General features: G+C 46.2%; 1 protein-coding gene across 5 annotated transcripts in view; it reads left to right on the forward strand.

Annotated features, from left to right (window-relative positions):
- Positions 1 to 17,884, forward strand: part of LOC138513218 (phytanoyl-CoA dioxygenase, peroxisomal-like) — a 266,335-nt gene that overhangs the window by 163,638 nt on the left and 84,813 nt on the right. For all 5 annotated transcript variants that reach the window (XM_069627873.1, XM_069627874.1, XM_069627876.1 and 2 more), the window contains one exon: positions 6,799 to 6,880. In XM_069627873.1, the coding sequence (XP_069483974.1) occupies positions 6,799 to 6,880 (82 nt within the window). The remainder of the gene's footprint in view (positions 1 to 6,798; positions 6,881 to 17,884) is intronic.

A 17,884-nucleotide genomic window follows, 5' to 3' on the forward strand; every position in this document is an offset into this window, starting at 1 on the left:
CCTTGGCTCTCTACTCAACTCTCCTCCATGCGTCGCCGCCTCAGACGCCTTGAACGACGCTGATTAAAACACCCCTCCACTTCTAACCAATCTTCTTACTTCTCCTATCATACCCTCTACGATAACTGTCTTCAATCTGCTAAACGATCCTACTTCTCTGACTTACTCCACTCCCAATTCTCCCACCCCGCCGAATTTTCCAAACCTTAACTCGTCTTCTCTCTCCCCCTACCACTGACCATTCCATTGCCTCACCTCTCTCTGCCATTGATTTTGCCAATTTCTTCTCTAACAAAGTCCTCTATCTCCGCAAAGACATTCTCAGCTCCCCTTCCTACTCCCCCCTCCTATCTCCTCCTTCTCCCCCTCCCTCTACCATGTCCTCCTTCACTCCTGTCACTCAATCAGAAGTGTCCCTCCTCTTATCTAAAACTCACCCTACTGCCTCTCCCTCTGACCCCATTCCCACCTCCCTTATTACTAAAATCTACTCCCTCCTCATTCCCTACCTTACCTCCTTTTTCAACAGTTGTCTAACCACATCTACCTTTCCCTCTTCCTTCAAGCATTCTACTATCATCCCTATCCTGAAAACGCCCTCTGCCAACCCCACCTTGTCTCCAACTTTCGCCCCATTTCCCTCTTGCCCTTCCTATCTAAACTCCTTGAACGTATTTCTCAACTCTCCTCCTTTGTTTCTATCCACTCTCTCCTCCCCCTACTCAATCTGGCTTCTGCCCTCACCACTCTACTGAAACTGCTCTCACATCTGTCCTCAACTCTCTCCTCTCTGCCCGCTACTCGAAACACTTCTCCATCCTCATTCTTCTCGACCTCTCAGCTGCCTTTGACACTGTTGATCATGCTCTACTCCTTAACTCTCTCTCTCATCTTTCAGCCTCAAAGACTCTGTCCTCAACTGGTTCTCCTCCTATCTTTCCAACCGCACCTTTGCAGTCTCCTGGGGTGGTAACACCTCCCCCACCCATCCTCTTAACCATGACGTCCCCCAAGGATCTGTCCTCGGCCCCTTTCTCTTCTCACTCTACACTTCTTTCCTAGCTCCTATTATCTCCTCCTTTGCTATATCTCACCATTTCTATGTAGACGATACCCAGCTCTTCCTTCTCCCCCGACATCCATCTCAAGCTCTCTTCCTGCCTTTCTGCTGTCAAATCTTGGATGTCCTCCCACTTTCTCACCCTTAATGCTGACAAAACGGAAGTCCTTTTCTTCCCAGTTAACAATCTCCCCCCCTCCTCCTCCTCCTCACATTTTCTTTTCCTCTTCCCAACCCCCCATTTCTCCCTACGCCCGCAATCTTGGCCTTCACATCGACTCCAACCTCTCCCTCTCCCACCATATCTCTCTCACTGCCCGCTCTTGCCGCTTCCACCTCTATAACATCCGTAAAGTCCGTCCCTTCCTAACCTTCCATGCTACTAAACTCCTTATTTCCTCCCTCATCTTTTCTAGACTCTTCTAATGCTCCACTCTATTTTTCGGTCTCCCCTCCACTCATCTAACCCCTCTTAAATCCATCTACCACTCTGCTATCCGCTCGCTCTGTCTTCTCTCTCCTCACGACCACATCTCTTCTCTTCTACCTCGCTAAACTGGCTCTCCTTTCACTTCCATCTCAAATTCAACTTCCTCTGCCTCGTCTTTAAATCCCTCTATGGTCTTGCACCACCTTACCTTTCCTCTCTCCTCACTTTCTATACTCCCCCTCGCCCACTTCGCTGTGCTGATCTCTTCCTTCTCACTCCCCCTCCTCTGCGCTGTGCCCCATCCCGCTCCCGATCTTTTCAACTCCTGGCCCCTTACCACTGGAACCGTCTCCCTCTCCCTATCCCTATCCATTCCATCTCCTCCTATTCCTCCTTCCACACTTCTCTCAAATCTTACCTCCTCCAATTACCATCCTAACGCCTGTGCTGTCTCTTCACGACAGTCCTACATCACATCCTATATCTTTACTACCTCTCCCTCCCGGCCCAATACCACTCATGTAATGCCATATTGTTCATGTAAATTGTTCTATATACTGTTTTCTGATAATTGACTCACATGTTGTTAATGCTTGTTATGTATTCTTATTGTCCTTATGTAAAGCGCTTTGGTGTAAAGCGCTATATAAAACCTAATAAAATACAAATACAAATAATAGTGAGGGATATATAGCAGCAGCACAGGGATATATAGCTGCAACACAGGGATATAGCTGCATCACTGTAGCGGAGGGCAAGGGTACACAGCGACACAGGGGCATAAGGGGCACAGGGAGACAGAGAGCTGGGATGATTACAGGGCCAGGACGGGGGTCGGGGGGTAGAGGGATACATAGCGACATCAAAAGGAACAGGGAGGCAGGGTACACAGTGATACACAGGCACAGTGGGTATACAGCGACATCACTGGGACGAGAGGGGAGGGCAATATAGAGGGATACATTGCGACATCACGGGAGCATTTGGCCGGGGTACACAACGATACATGGGCACAGCGGGGTATAGTGGCATCAAAGGGACTAGAGGGGAGGGGCATACAGAGGGGTACATTGCAACATCACAGGAGCAGGTGGCCAGGGTACACAGCGACATACGGGTCACACAGCGACCTCACAGGACTAGATGAGTTGTTGAACAGGGAGATTGGAGGCGTTTTGATCCAAGGAAATCATTATTCTGGATTCAGGGATGCAGTTGTCTATAGCTGAATTAATGGTCGTATTCATTGAAGACATGGTCGGGAGTCCCAGTGTGTAATTCGTCAATGGGTTGTTGGAAATTCAGTCGCTTTTAAGGTTGAGGTTGGTGTTATGGAAACAGCCATGTTTTTAGTACTTCGTGGAATGTCATATAGGCCCTCATTACGACCCAGACGCTAATGGTTTAACGGCGCCGTAAAAGGGGGCGGTGCCGTTAAACCATTAGCGCCTGATTACAAGGTCCCTTTGCGGGACCCGTACTTAACGGCTGGTGTAGACCAGCCGTTCAAGTGGGTGCCGCAAAGGGACCTTGGCGATAATCACGGCAACCGCTATTAGCGGTGCCGTAATTATCGCCTTCCCCGTTCCCATTATGCCCTATGGGGCAAAATGGGAATGGGGAAGGGCAAATGGTGAATGGGGAATTACCGCCCCCGCCAACCTTGTGATGGGGGCGGTAATTCCGCCATCCACCATGGCGGAGACCGGCATGGACCATGGTGCTAATAGCACCATGGTCCAACGCCAGGGTCGTAATGAGGGCCATAGTCTTGGGTGAGTCGAATATGAATATGCTTTGTGTACTGCATGGTGAATGATGCAGAGTGTCTTGAAGGAGGCCCTTCGTCCGACTGGGAGCCAGTGGAGGGTTCGGAGGGCCGGACCCAGGGCGAGGAGCAGTTTAGCAGCAGCGTTTTATTAAGGTGGTATGCTGGCGCTCCTAGGTATAGGCAGTTGGCATAGTCCAGTCTTGACATTACAATCGATATAACAGAGGCAAGTCTGTTTGGGAAGGAGAGGTAGGGAAATATGTGCCTGAGAAGTTTGAGATGGAAGTGACAACATTTAGACACATTGCTGATCTGTCACGAGAGGGTTAGGCCAGCGTCCATAGTGCAGCCTAGGTTCTTTACTGTGTCGGAGGGTGGGGGAGGTTGGCCTGGGGAAGGGGGCCAAGGTAGAGGATGAGGTAGAAGTGCTGTATTGCCACACACCGTGATTTCAGTTTTTGTGGGGTTTAAGAGGAGATGGTTTATTGTCATCAATCGGTCAATATCTAGGAGACGGGCTTCAAGGTCGGGCTGGGGGTTGATGTCATAATTGTGGAATTTAAGGATGATTTGGGTATCGTCAGCGTAGTTGTAGCGCGAGATGTGCGGGCGGATGATTCGAGGGAGGGTAGACATATAGAGGTTGAATAGAAGAACAGATAGACATGCGCCTTGCAGTACTCCATTATTAACTGAGTGAGCGGCTGAGACAAAAGGGGAGAGCAGGGTTATTAGTCTCCTGTTGCTGAGGAAGGAGGCGATCCACTTGAGAGCGGTGCCACGGATTACAAGACAGTGGAGACGGTCAAGGAGAATTGAGTGGTTAATCGTGTCAAAGGCTGCAGAGAGGTCGAGGAGAATTAATGCTGCGCATCCTTCAGAGTCTGCAGTGACCATAAGATCATCCCAGATCGAGGTTAGAGTGGTTTCGGTACCATGTCGAGGTCTGAAGCCTGATTGTGCCGGGTCGAGGAGGTTGTTGGAGTCAATAAAGGCACTTAGCTGGGAGTATGCTGTCCGGTCGATGAGTTTTGCAAGGAATCTGGTTTTCGAGATGGGTCCGTAGTTTTTGGGGTCGAGAGGGTCTAGGGATGTTTATTTAAGAAGAGGCTTGACATGTGCGATTGTGAAGGCATCGGGGAAGGTGCCAGAGCTGTGAGAGTCATTTAATATGGTTCTTGTGTGTTCTCCTGCGCAGGTGGACGAGAATTTTTCTTTCAGGACAGAGGTGGGACAGGGGTTAAGGGGTGAGCCAGACGGTTTGCTAGCAGATAGTAGGTCAAGAAACTCATCGCTGGAGATGTGTCGGAAGGAATCGAAAGTGGTTAAGTTGGGGGATTTAGGTTTTTACATACTTGACCCATATTCTCAGTGTACACAGTAAAGTAAGGTTAGAAGTTATGCACAAGAACAGACAGGTACAAGTATGTCACTTCAGTTTTTTGTCTTCATTTCCCTAAAACTACTGTTAGGAAGGCATGGTATCACACAGTGAGGCAGACACAAGCGATCACAGTTCAAGGTTGTTTATTGAACTTCAATTGGGTTTGAAAAACACCTATCTAAACCTAAATATAAAGATGGGAGTAAGCTACCACCATCAAATAATAATAACACAGTCCTAGTGGTGTCTTGTCAGAATAAGAGAGGCTTATACTAATAAAGCTATTGCCAATCCTTACTTCTAAATACAAATAGTGTGGGAAACAATGTTATGCAAAAAAAGGTGTTCAAGAAATTATATGTCAGGAAATTCTGGCCGTTGGCCTGCCTTCCGATGTTTTCAGCATGGAACAAAGTGGCACGCTCTTACTTCAGAGGGCCAGATGCGACAAACATTCAAAAAGTTCCTGTCGCCTCAGGATTCTCGTCTACAACTTGTTGGGTGATTTTCGATTCACCCCGGGCCCCCATCTGCTGGGCTCAGACCCACTTTAACATAAAGCTTTCAATTGATCTCCCTCAGCTAGATACCTTACAGAGACCTTCGATCGAGCACCCATGAGGCACCGGACCACTCTGTCAAAGGTATTGTAGCTCTATTTAAAGTTCAATCAGTCATCAGCAGTTTAACTTCATTTGCGTCGCTTATCACACGTGTTTTAACAATGTTTGTTCCAGCGCTCGCAATGTTGCTGCTTGCAACCTTGGCTTCAACACAGACCGGTCTTGTATTGGTCTCCCCAACTCACCAGCTGTGTTGCTTTCACTGAAGTGGCTTTGTTCTTGTAGCTAAGGACAGCACCACAGTGGCTGGAGATTCTCCCTGCCTTGATTACTGACGTGGGAGGGCTCCGGGTACCTCCGACAGACAATGCAGGATTCTTCAGCGTGGTTTCCTAGTCTTACGCTGTCTCTCGAGGTTTCATGGAAGTAATGGTTCCTTGTCGAAAAGGTCAAGGGAACTTCCCTCTATGTGACCCCCCTTCTGTTTCACCATCTTTCTCCTCTCATTAAACTGCCATCTTGGAACTGCTGTTTCCGTGTGTGCTTTGCCTCGCTCAGAGTGTACTCTCTTGCTCTGTCTTTTATCCGTGTGGGGAAGTGTAATGGAAGTCAGGTGTGAGTGATTGGCGATAATTGCCTGACCTCGCCTGACCATAGTATTGGGACATGTCAGGTACACGGGTCGGGTGTTAGTCTGTTTTCCCTTAGAGCGGGCTGTCAGTGAGAAAGTGTTTGTATTGTAAAGGGGAGCGGGGGGGTAGAGTTCTTAAATATCCTACTGTGTTGGATGGGGTTAAGGTGTTACAGGAAAGGGAATACAGCGTCTCACCATCCGTTGTCCCACTCCCCAAAGTCCCCTCCCTCAGGTGATCCTCCCTCACTGGTCCATCCCCTGCACTGGTCCACCCCCAGGAACTGGATCCAAAAGCGATGGCCGTGTCCTAGCCACCTGGATAACAAATCCTGGGGGCTAGTGGGTGAGACACCTTCTGGTTTCTCCAACCACAAATATTTTTTCCGCTGTGTTTTCATGGCACCATGGATGCACTTTAAAAATGGCTTCCACCCCATGGTGTTCCATCCCCTTCATTTTAAAAGTGTGGATTAACATGTATGTTTGGTGATCTCAGGCCAGCTTCCAGTGGGTGTGCCTTGCATGTTGGGTATTAATTTGCACAGAATAACAAAAATGCCATTAATGCACATTTGCAGAAGGAGCTGCTTTGTGCTTGAAAGGGCAGAACTATAGCAAAAAATGGGTGGCGTTACTTGCTATTCCAACTGGGAATATAAGAAAATACACCTAATGCTATGAGTGGAGGGCAGCTGAGTAATTCAGCGCCCTCACTACCTGTCTCCACTTCAGAGCATATAAGCACCTTCTTGCTATCCCCAAGAAAAAAAATAATTCCAAGTGGTATTTACCTGGTACATGCATTTTGTCTTGTTAAATTATTTGAAACAGTGCACAGCGTACAGAAATGAATGACTGTAGGAACTTTTCTTATTGTTCAGGTTAGTTTTAGTTCTACTTAATCAAAAAATAAATGTATATACTGACTTGTGGCTGCAATCTTGTATTGTCGGCAGATCGTGAAGTACGTGGAATGCTTTACTGGACCGAATATCATGGCCATGCACACCATGCTGATAAACAAGCCTCCGGATGCAGGTAAGCAGAGAATGAATCTCCTGCTGCATGGGGGGGCAGGGGGTGTCCCTCCATCCCTGCAGGGGGTGGTCTTTGCACGCCTTGGCATCACCAGGTTACTTGTTGGTCAGTAAATGTACCTACGTTTGCGTCCTCCTTTTAATGGATGTGTAGTGCATCGCTGTGACTTGCCCCTGCTGAAGGGCCGAGTTATGGCGAGGGGCTCCTCTCCACACCGCCCAGGCGTTACGTTGCATAGCAGGCAGTATCATTTGACCCTCATGGCCATCCCTTCCTCTATGCAGAAGGCCAATTAGGGTAATTAGTAATAACATCCAAAAAGGCGCTGCTCTCCAAACAATGTGTAATTACAGATTGTTATGTGTATTACATGGCAGCGTAGTGTTGCTGCAAAATTCAACTGTACATCATGAGGTTGGACGCTGTATTTAGTTTCATCTGAATGCAACTTTGAAGGGAAAAGAAGTCTGGCGATGGTAAAGTTTTGCTGTTACTTAATCACAGTTGGACATGAGAAGAATGAATTCTTGAAAAATGTCACTTGTTCCCGGTCCAGGTTTCTGATTCGCAAAAAACATAAGTATGTCCTACTAACGCTCTCTAGCCTTGGATCATGTGCTGTGCTTTATATTGCAGAATGAAAGATTCCAGTCTTCTCTGTGAAGGCATCTTGAAGGAGGACACAGACAACAGATTCCAAATTCTTTTATTAACTTAAAGGTCAGGATGGAAAAGGGCCTTCTTTGCCCTATGCTGAGGTGGGATTTCCCTACCTAAATAAAACTAAGAAAAGTCAGAGTCAAAGAGTTCAATTTAGGAATCTGTCTGTGACCAGAACCTATGCTTGACCTCAGAACTATAATTATACAAAGTGTAGAGATATCAGCAACCAACAGAAAACCGTATTCTACACAAAGTCCTGAGCTTCTTCCAGCTTGCAGCTTCCTTTCGGCTCCCTTCCCCCCTCCCCCAAGTATAAAACACTTCAACAAAGTAAAGTCCCAAACTCCCCTTATTTAGAATTAGAATGCAAAAAAGTTTCTTCAGGTCTCGGGCTTTCCTTCCCCAAGTTATGACTCGAGATCACCTTCCGAATCACACAAAATGACCTTGAAATGAAAGGCTTCTAATCAGGACTCAAGATTCTTTTCCCCAAGTTCCAAAACACAAGTCCAAAAGAAAGACAAAATGTTTTTGTCTTCCAGAGTTTGGTTAATGTTGTTTTCAAATGCATAGTTCAGATGATTTTGTAGTTTTCCCCTAGGTTGAAATTGTCTCTGTGTATCAAACTGCAGTGTCATTTGTCTGCCTGTTCTCGTCACCTTTTGGTTTCAAAGGTTTGGTAATTCAATTTGGTGTTCAATAATTAGGGGGTTTTGTTTCCTTCATGTAGAGTTCAAAACATGTAAATTTCACTTTAAATGTATAGTTCAATGTACGGAGACCTTTGAAAACGTGTTTCTCATCACCCGCGATCATTCTGATGCAAGATATTCCCTTTTATTTAATGGTATACAAATATAACTGCTTGTTTTGCTTTACTTGGATAGTTCGGTGTTCTGAGTCTTTCCAGAACGTGTGCCTTGCCACACGTGACCACTCTGATACAAAGTCTTCCCCTTTCTTGTACACTCAACAAGCATAAATGTTTGTTCCACTTTAATTGAGCTGTTCGGAGACCTTTGAAAACGTGCGTTCTGCTGCACACGGCCACTCTAATACAATGTATTTCATAAAATGCTTAAGTTCACACACACGCACCGGGTTTCTTAAGCACCAGAAACTCGCTGGCCGCTTAGGATATTTGTGCTGCAGCGTGGATCACACGGTCTCCTTCCTCTAGTACCGGGGCTCTAGCTTCTTCTACTCAGACACTCCTGGGGTGGTCCTACACCACAGGGGAACAAGCACTTTAAATAGAAAGGAACAGGGCAGCCTTCCAGTATGGCTCCCTTCACCTCTCTTGGTCTGCTCCAGGGAGCCCTCACTCCTACGCCATGCTGAACGGTCCTCTGCTGCTTGCACCAGCCTCCTGGTTTCTCTCCTGTTGATTTTCTCTGCCACTGGGTTGGGCTCCATTTATAGACCCTCAGCCCCTTGACAGGTTGCAGGTGTGAATGATTATTCAGTCCTGCCCGACTCGCATTATCGGGACATGCCTGACCTTCACTACTCCTAGCAGGCATCTTTCTCTTCCCAGTACTAGAGTAGTAAAAGAGTATAGTTTTCATTGCTATTAGTTGCCTCTTCTTCGTCCCAGTACTGTCAAGTGTCAATGGTGATATGGGTGGAGCTGGATTATAATAGCCCATAAAGGTTGGGGAGGAGGTTGGAATGGCTGTCATTAGGCAAAGGGCATCCCACTCCCCGTTCCCAAGAATCTGCCACCCAGGTGATCCTCCCTCACTTCTCCGCCCCCAGGGTCGAGATGCATTAGTGATGGCCTCTCCCTTGCCACCTGTGCAGAGGATCCGTGGGGTGCAGGAGTGAGAATACTCTCAGGTTTCTCACATCTCACAGCCTGTTACTTCTTTAACATAGCATTGCATGTGAAAGTAGCCAGTGAAGATATATATGTATTTCTGAGGCTTGTGGATCTGCTTAGATCACATGCTATGCATAGGCCGACATCTAGTGGTAGCTGCAGAGTATTACATTTTTTGTTTTCAAAACTCAAAAAGGGATGTCGGCAGGGCGTGCCAGTAATACTATCCCTAGTGTGACGTCCACTGTACCCATGGTCCTTCACGCGTCAAGGTGCCTCCAATATTTCTACCGCCATCGTAGTTGGACACATATCGCAGAGTTCCTTCTTGGCTGATGCCATTACTTAATAAAAGTGTAAACTTTGTTTTACTTTCTGTCCTTTCAACAACCGTATACCGCAACGGCTTCAAGGAGAAGACCATCCGTCGACATCCTTTCAAGGCCCAACAGCCACGCCCCTGCACAGTAGGGAGAGCGGGGTCAGGTTCATATTCCAGTCTCACTTAGAGAATGCATATTCCCCTATACTCCCATTTGTTTCGCCAGGCTGCCATCTTTTTACACAATGGAAAACACTCCTTGTAAATTCTGTCCGTCCTGTAACAGGACCACCGCCATGGACGTCGAGGGAGCCTCCAGCGATTGCAGCATCAGCGTCCTAACTGACGCCAAGGGCGATCGGGACCCAGCTGATTCCTGCTTGCAAGCCCCCAGTGCCAACAGGCAGGCCAGCATTTCTGCTACAGGGGTGACACCCGACAGATCAGGCCCCCCAGTTCGCCCCACACCATGCACATCCCCTATGGCCGAAAGTCGACCATGCTGTCGACCGATGAGCCACGCACGGTGTCGAAAGGAAGGTCCGAACAGTCCCTGTTCTCTGAGCCATCACGGTCGCTATCACCACACGACAGGCCCCCAAAACAAACGCCCAAGTCCGTTTCCGACACCTCATCTAAATCTGGGAAATCCTCGGGTTCCGGCGATTGGACTTCAAAAGGACGCATCGACAGCACTGGCTAAAAGCTCTAAGATGAGCAACTTAATAAAGAAACACGTTCCGACTGCCTTTTAAAAGCCAGAACGTCAAAAAGACTCAATCTTCGACACCCAAGTCACAAAGTCACATGGTACAAAAAGTAGGGATTACTCAACCCCTGACAACACCCTTTCAGGGGCAACGCATCATAAGATCCCTGCCCCAGAACTATCACCCACACCTGCTCCCTCTGTATTGCCAAGCTCCTCACAGTGGATCCCTGAACAATTTGATAGGGTCATGAGAAGAATGTTTAGTTTCATAAACTTCTTTGATGAACACCCCGAACAGCTCCACAACCTTCATGGTCCCCCACAAGACGAGGCAGCAAGCATACAGCCCGCATGATATATGATATATGATAGGTTAGGTTATTTATAACGTGCTTAATACCCAGAGGTTTCTAAGCGCGGACCCGAGGATCGAACCTGTGCTGCTCCGTGTCGTTTTGCTTCCAAGGCGAGCATGTTGCCTCTCAGCTATCTTCCCGCAGCCAAAAGCACTATGCAGGCCACTACCTTGTCATTCCAGACCACAACGACCCACCAGTGGCTGACTCCCCGGTAGACAACCAATTGCAATATAATGATCTACTCTTAAAGGCTGCGGAGCACTTTAAGATAGATACCCAGGAAGACCAGATTGATAAAGACTTTGAGGACGACATCCTTTAGGATAAGAAATCTGCAGCACAGTTTATCCCCTTGCTTCAATCGGTCCAGAGGTTTTTTCAGCCCTCTCTGCTTACCCCCAGTCTGACACAGGCAGTCAACCTATGCATCGAGAAGATGTTTAGATCAGGCCCCTTGTACATTACGGGCAGCTGAAGCCTAACTCTCTAGTAGTCACCACAAGAAAGAGAGCGGGAACCCCTCTGGCCTCTGCCAAAGACCATCCTGACAAGAAGAGTAAAAAGATCTACACCCTGGGCAGGGAAGAAGCTTCCTCAGCTGCCTACCAAACAAGAATAGCTAATAATACTACGCTATTAGCCAGCTATAATTGCCACAAGTGGGACATGATCGCACAACAAATAGACTCAGCCCCAGAGCCCCTAAAAACACAGCTCTCACACACCATCACAGAGGGGAGACAGATGGCAAGGTGCATTCTTAAAAACAACCTGGATGCAGAAGACAATGTGGGAAGAATCATGGCAGAAGTCACACTAATGAAACGCTACGCATGGCTCTGTCTATCGGGCTTCAAATTGGAGACCCGGCTACCCTCTTAAACATGCCCATTGAACCCAACGCTTTATTTGGCAAAGCAGGAATATGATACCCTCAAATCCCTAGGGCAGCTCACTAACAAACCATTTGGGCAAAGAGGGGGCTCAAACACAAAGCCAGTTTTGAGGTCAGAGCTCCCAGCGGTCCCCTAACTACAAACAGGGTGGGCTAAATTCATCCTGGGGTTCTTTCCAAGGGCAGTCCTCCCAACGGGGTTTTCAAAGAGGCCAAAGAAGGTCTAGAAGTAGGGGCAGATCCTCCTCCTCAAGAGGGGGCTCAACCCCTCCTAAGCAATGACCACCCACTACAGGTTCCCTCCCATGCCACTCCAATAGGAGGTCTTATTTCTCACTTTTCCCACGTATGGGAGGCAATCACGTTGGACAAGTGGGTACTTTCCACCATGGCGAGGGGGTATTGCATAGAGATAATTCAAACACTAGCCAACCACCCGACAAGACAAAGATAGACTTCACAGGAAGAACAACGCATCCTGTTGGAAGAAGTCAAAGCACTGCTACTAAAGGATGCCATAGAAATCGTCCCGGTAAACAAGGCTATTTATTCAATGTACTTCCTTGGCCTGAAAAAAGATGCAACAATGCGCCCTGTCCTAGACCTGCGCCCTGCAAACACCTATGTCAAACCACAGAAATTCTGCATTACAATGCTACAGGAAGTAATGGTATCCAGTCAAAATTGTCGAGACGAAAGTGCTGAATTTGGTTTTTTCGAATATATTGTTTTTTATTTTATCGGGTTTAGTTTTGTTTAGTTAGCAAAAAAAAGAAGTAATCCCACGGCTAAAACAGGGGGAGTACATGGCAACCTTGGATACGAAAGATGCATACTTTCATATTTCAATGTTCCCAGCGCATAAAAGATTTGTGCGCTTCAAAATAGCGAATCAACACTACCAATTCAAGGTGCTACCCTTCGGCATAGCCTCCCCTCCAAGGGTATGCACCAAGGTACTAGCGGTAGTTGCAGCACACCTACGCAGAGAGTCAATACCAGTGTACCCTTATCTGGCTGATAACAGGGGAATCCCCCAAGCAAAATACCCAAAGAACTATCAATCTTCTGTTCCAATTGGGATTCTCAATCAACGAGAAAGAATCAAGTCTTGTGCCAAGCAGAACAAAACAGTTCCTAGGATCTGTTATAAAGAGAGAAGAGGGTCTAGTCTTTCCGTCAACCGAAAGAGTGCAAAACATACTGCTACAAATACCTCAGTATCTAGCCGGTCACCAAATAACCGTATGCAAAGCAATGCGCTTGCTCGGCATGATGGCTTCATGCATTTACCTGGTTCCGCACGCACAGCTGCGCATGCGCCCAATTCAAGAGTGGTTAGCGAAACAGTGGTCTCAGGCAAGCAGGCAGTGAGACGGTCTAGTGGTGGTTTTCGCTAACCCTGGTTCAAGCGCTACACTGGTGGACAAAGGAAAACCTGTCAAAGGGAAAACCTTTTCACAGCCCTACTGTGCAAGCAGTTCTCACAACAGACACATCACACACCGGGTGAGGAGCCCATTACCTTCACCACACAGCACATGGCCTGTAGACACAGATCACAGCCCAAAATTACATACATCTTCTGGAACTTCCTCAAATGTGTATGGAAATCCTCAAGGAGGCAAGCAAACCAAACATCAGACACTGTTATTTTAACAAATGGAAAAAATGTCTAATATGGTGCCAGTCAAATGTAAACCCAATCTAATGTACTCCTTCACACATTCTCCACTACATGCTCCACCTACTAGACTCTCTGCTAGTATTTAACTCCATCAAGGCTCTATACGCGAACACCACTTCTCAAAGCAAGGTGTCCTGCTGGAAGGTCCCTGTCATTAAGTCATTCATGGAAGGAGTAAAAAGACTTTACCCCCCATTTCAAACCCGCCTCCAGGGTGGGACCTAAATGTGGTACTCGCAAAACTCATTGTATCCCCCTTTGAGCATATGCACACATCCAGCCTTAAACACCTTACATGAAAAACGGCTTTTCTGGTGGCTCTCACCTCCATAAGAAGAGTCAGTGAATTACAAGCTTTGTCAGTGCAATACCCTTTCTTTGTTATCCACAAAGACACATTGGTACTAAGAACACACTCTAGGTTTTCACCTAAGTTCCTGTCAACCAGTCCATTGAACTACCAACTTTCCTTCAAAACCCTTCAAGGTCAGCTGAGAAAAAACTCTGTACACTAGATTGTAAGGAGGGTGCTTCTTTACAATGTAAACAATGCAAAACCGCTGCGAAACACAGACTAACTGTTTTTCTCCATTGCACCTGGCAGGGAAGGGGATCACGTTTTAAACAACGCCATCTCCAGATGGATGGTGAGGGGCATACAACTCTGCTACTCTCTACCAAACAAGACTGTGCCTTTCACACCAAGAGCTCACTCTACTAGAGGAGCTACTCTGGCTTTTATTGCAAACGTCCCACTGGACGCCATTTGCAAAGAAGTAACATGGAGCCCCATACATACTTTTGGTCAGCACTACTGCATTGACACACATTCTAAAGCAGATTCACAGGTGGGACAAGCGGTGCTAAAACATCTATTTGCTGCTGTACCTTCTCACAATATGGGGTTGTCTCCTCCAGACTCTGCGATCGTTCTTTTGGACGTTTGGGGTATGAAACAGGTTCTGGCTTGTCCCCTTCTAGTTCTTCCACATCAGACCACTCACTCTCTTTCTCTGGGCTTACGCCGTGGAGGTGCCTTGCGCGGCTCCCTCCCTATCCTCATTTTTACTTTCATATCTTTCCTCATGTGAAAACTGTCAGGCTTTATCTTCAATCAGGATGTTGTCCGCGGAAGCTGCTGAACCCCCGCAGTCCCCTTTGGATGCTAACCTCTTAACTGGTAACAAACAGTTCAGTTGAGAGCATCCCCAAGGGAAAGGGGAAAAATGGGACAAAATAATAAACTTCAGGTTTTGCTCAGCTTCTTAATATTTCTTAACCTGTAGATAAAATAACAACAAATAAACTTTAGTCACTAACCTTTCTTTTCCTAGGCTCTGACTTCTCTTTATCGAACCTGAATACCCTCTATTGATAACTTAGAGGAAGTGTTTGTTTACTTACTGAAGAAAAAATAGAGTCTCTGATGCTATTACTATCTTCTTCAATTCAGAATTGGAAAACTGCTGTCTTTAGCTCACTCTCTCAGTTCCATGAATTAGTCTTCTAGCAGTTCAAATTCCAAAACACACACACGCCCATCTGAAAATGCTAGGTCCGTCTCTTGTGTGAATCTCTAGCTTTAACACAAATTCCAAATATGACACTCTTGCTTCTTCCTTTTAGAATTGTTTGTGCATGTGGAAAGAAAGCAGTGTTCACTAATTGGATCTTTTGCTTGCGTAAAAATATCGCTCTTCAAGGAAGCGTTCACTTGACTAGAGTTATGCGCATGCGTGAAGATATTCCTTTTCCTTCTAAAATGGTGTGCGAATAGGCACAGAGAATAGAGTTCAAAAATGGCATATGCGCATGCCTAGTAGTTCAGTATTTCTCCCTCCTTAATTTTATTTGTTCAAGTAGGAAAATGGAAATTACTGAGCTCCGGACACTGATCCTTGAAGAGACAGTTTAATGAGGTACGCGCGCCAGGTTAGAATGTTAGTAAATAAAACATAACGTTTCAGGATCGCGTATCTACAACACTGTCACTTGCGCAGACAGTGTAAGATTTCTAGCGCTAACCCGACGTTAAAAGAAAGCACTGTTACCGTAGGAAGGAACAGTGTTCAATACTTTTTATACGGCTGAAAAAACACAACGCTGAAAAAATTAACAGGCTTCCACACACCAACTTGGCACGCGCTAAATATGTTGCGCAGTTCATTAAATAAGAGTACTGTTCAAGAAATCCAAAAATAATGTCTTTAAAGAGCAAAACTAACTCTTTAAACAAAGAATAAGAAAACAGGAACTGGTTAATAAATTGTATAGAAATATAACTCCTTCCTGAATTTAACAAAGTTCAGTTAAAAATTATAAAGTCACTTAACTTGCTTCTTTCTTTTACCGGAACGTTTCTTACTTTCATCTTGAATTCTCCAACACTTTCATGATCCAAATAACAAATCCTAGGCACAAGGGCCTAGCTAAAGTTTCGAAATCTTCAGAGCTTCAAACATAAGACCTTCCTGTTGGGCTGCTGACAATGAAAGGCAGTTTATAATGTTCTAACAATGCCTTTCTTTTACTTCTGAGCAATCACTGATCCTTTTTGAAGTCTCCATTTTGGCTTGGGAAGCTCTCCACACTCTGCACTAAAAGCCCAAACCTTAATTTATGTTAATCATACACTCATTCCACCACATTCAACCAAACCCCATGAAACCTGGCAAAAACACTGTCCCACAATTTTCCTCACTTCCTTCATCTTCTGTCTTCGAAATCTAATCGTTTTAGAGGGCTCGTTCCGTACAACCCCATCAATGCTTTTTCCAATAAGCTTGGTTCTCCTTTCTGTGGGGACCCTACTACAATCCTTTTTTTTAAAAAACTTTGTTTTTATTGACATCATACACATAAGGTAGGGTGCGCAAGCAATCCCTGCCCGCAATACATCAAAGAAACATAAATGTCGGTATTTTTGCCTTTTACTCCCATCCCGCCTCCCCTCTCCCACCCCACCACCCCCCCACCCCCCCAACTTTTCAACATACCAAGTCTGGAGGCTATGCCGGTTATAGAAGCTGCAGAGAGAACATACGAATATCATTGTGTTATTAGTCGTACAATTTGGCATAGTGGGGTCAGATCGGTTCACAGCAAGTTAGGGGCTGTACTAGGTCCCTGGGGTTAATGGTGAGGTGTGTGAGGTGGAGGCGTTATAGGTCACACTTTACAAACGCATAAAGATGCAGTCATCGTTAAGAAGCACTGCCGTCCATTCCTGTACAAATTCCGACATGGTATCATTTTATCGCTGTGAGTTTTTCATAGGTGACCTAAGTTTACATAGCCATTCCTCCTTGGATGGAGCCAGAGCACTTTTCCACTTTTGAGCTAGTGCTAGCCTCCCCGCCCTCAACATGGCCCCGATGACCTTCGGGAATGCATTTTGCTCTGTCTCCGGCATAGGAGTACCCAGGAGGATTTCCAGTGGAAGTAGAGATGGGCAGTCCCCCTCTATATCCTTAATCCAGCTGAGCAATTCCGACCAGTACACCTGAATGACCGGACATCCCCACCACATGTGAAACCAGGTGCCCCGCTGTTGACATATCCTAGGGCAAAGAGGGGATACCTCTTTAAACATTTTGGACAAGGTGGCTGGAGGGTGATGCCATGAGTGGAGTATCTCTACAATCCTTTTTACCTTACAGATGACACCACTGTCCCTCCTGCTTCTATACAGGTTACCAATTCTTCTTCGTATTGCTGCTCATACATCTTCGTCTGGGAGAGTATGATTTTTCATCATCTCCTCTAAAGCGTCTTTTCAAGCTCCTTTCCCGCTCTTGTTCTTCACTTTTCTCCTTCCCTCGAAGTATGTGTTCCTTGACAATCCTTTGAACTTCTTTTCACCATCTCTCTCGCCTCTGTGCCATCTGTCTCTCTTCTTCCATTTACCTCACTCTCTTCTCCATTTGCCTTTCCCTTTCTTCCTTTTTGTTTTCTCATTCTTTTCCTTTGTCTCTTATAGCTCCCTTCTTATTTCTTGCTGTTGTTTCTTCTCCTTTTCTTTTTGTCCTGTTTTCTTTCCCTGTCTTTCACTTCCTCCATTATTTTATCCTATTCGGTTTCTTCCACCTCCTCCTCCTTTCTGTCGTGCCTCTTCTTCCCGTCTCTCTTTAACTTCCCTTTCTCTGTCTTGAGTGTCGCTCATGTTCTTTCCGTTTAATTTAAGCAATTTTTGTCCTCCTACCCACTCATTCGGGGTGGTCACCGTCTCTTCCTTGTCACTTTGTCTACCTTTCTGTTTTTGTATCTCTGCTTCAATCTCTGTTAGATTTGCCTGCAGCTCGCAGCGTTCCTTATACTCATCGCACATAGACACTGGCTTTTGATTATTTTACTTGGCTCCATTTATAGCATCTTCACTACAGTAAGCGGGGGCGCATATACAGGGTTAGTATATCCGGCCACTTCTTTTAATTCTTTCAATGGGTAGAATCCCTGTCCTTCATCTGGTGGATCGATGCTCTGGGGAGGAGGAGCCGCCAAGCCCTCTCTTTCGTGTTGATTAAGCATCCACTCTCTCAGTGATT

Source organism: Ambystoma mexicanum, chromosome 12 (genome assembly GCF_040938575.1).
Source record: "Ambystoma mexicanum isolate Mex_15411 chromosome 12, UKY_AmexF1_1, whole genome shotgun sequence".
Classification (NCBI taxonomy): Eukaryota; Metazoa; Chordata; class Amphibia; order Caudata; family Ambystomatidae; genus Ambystoma; species Ambystoma mexicanum.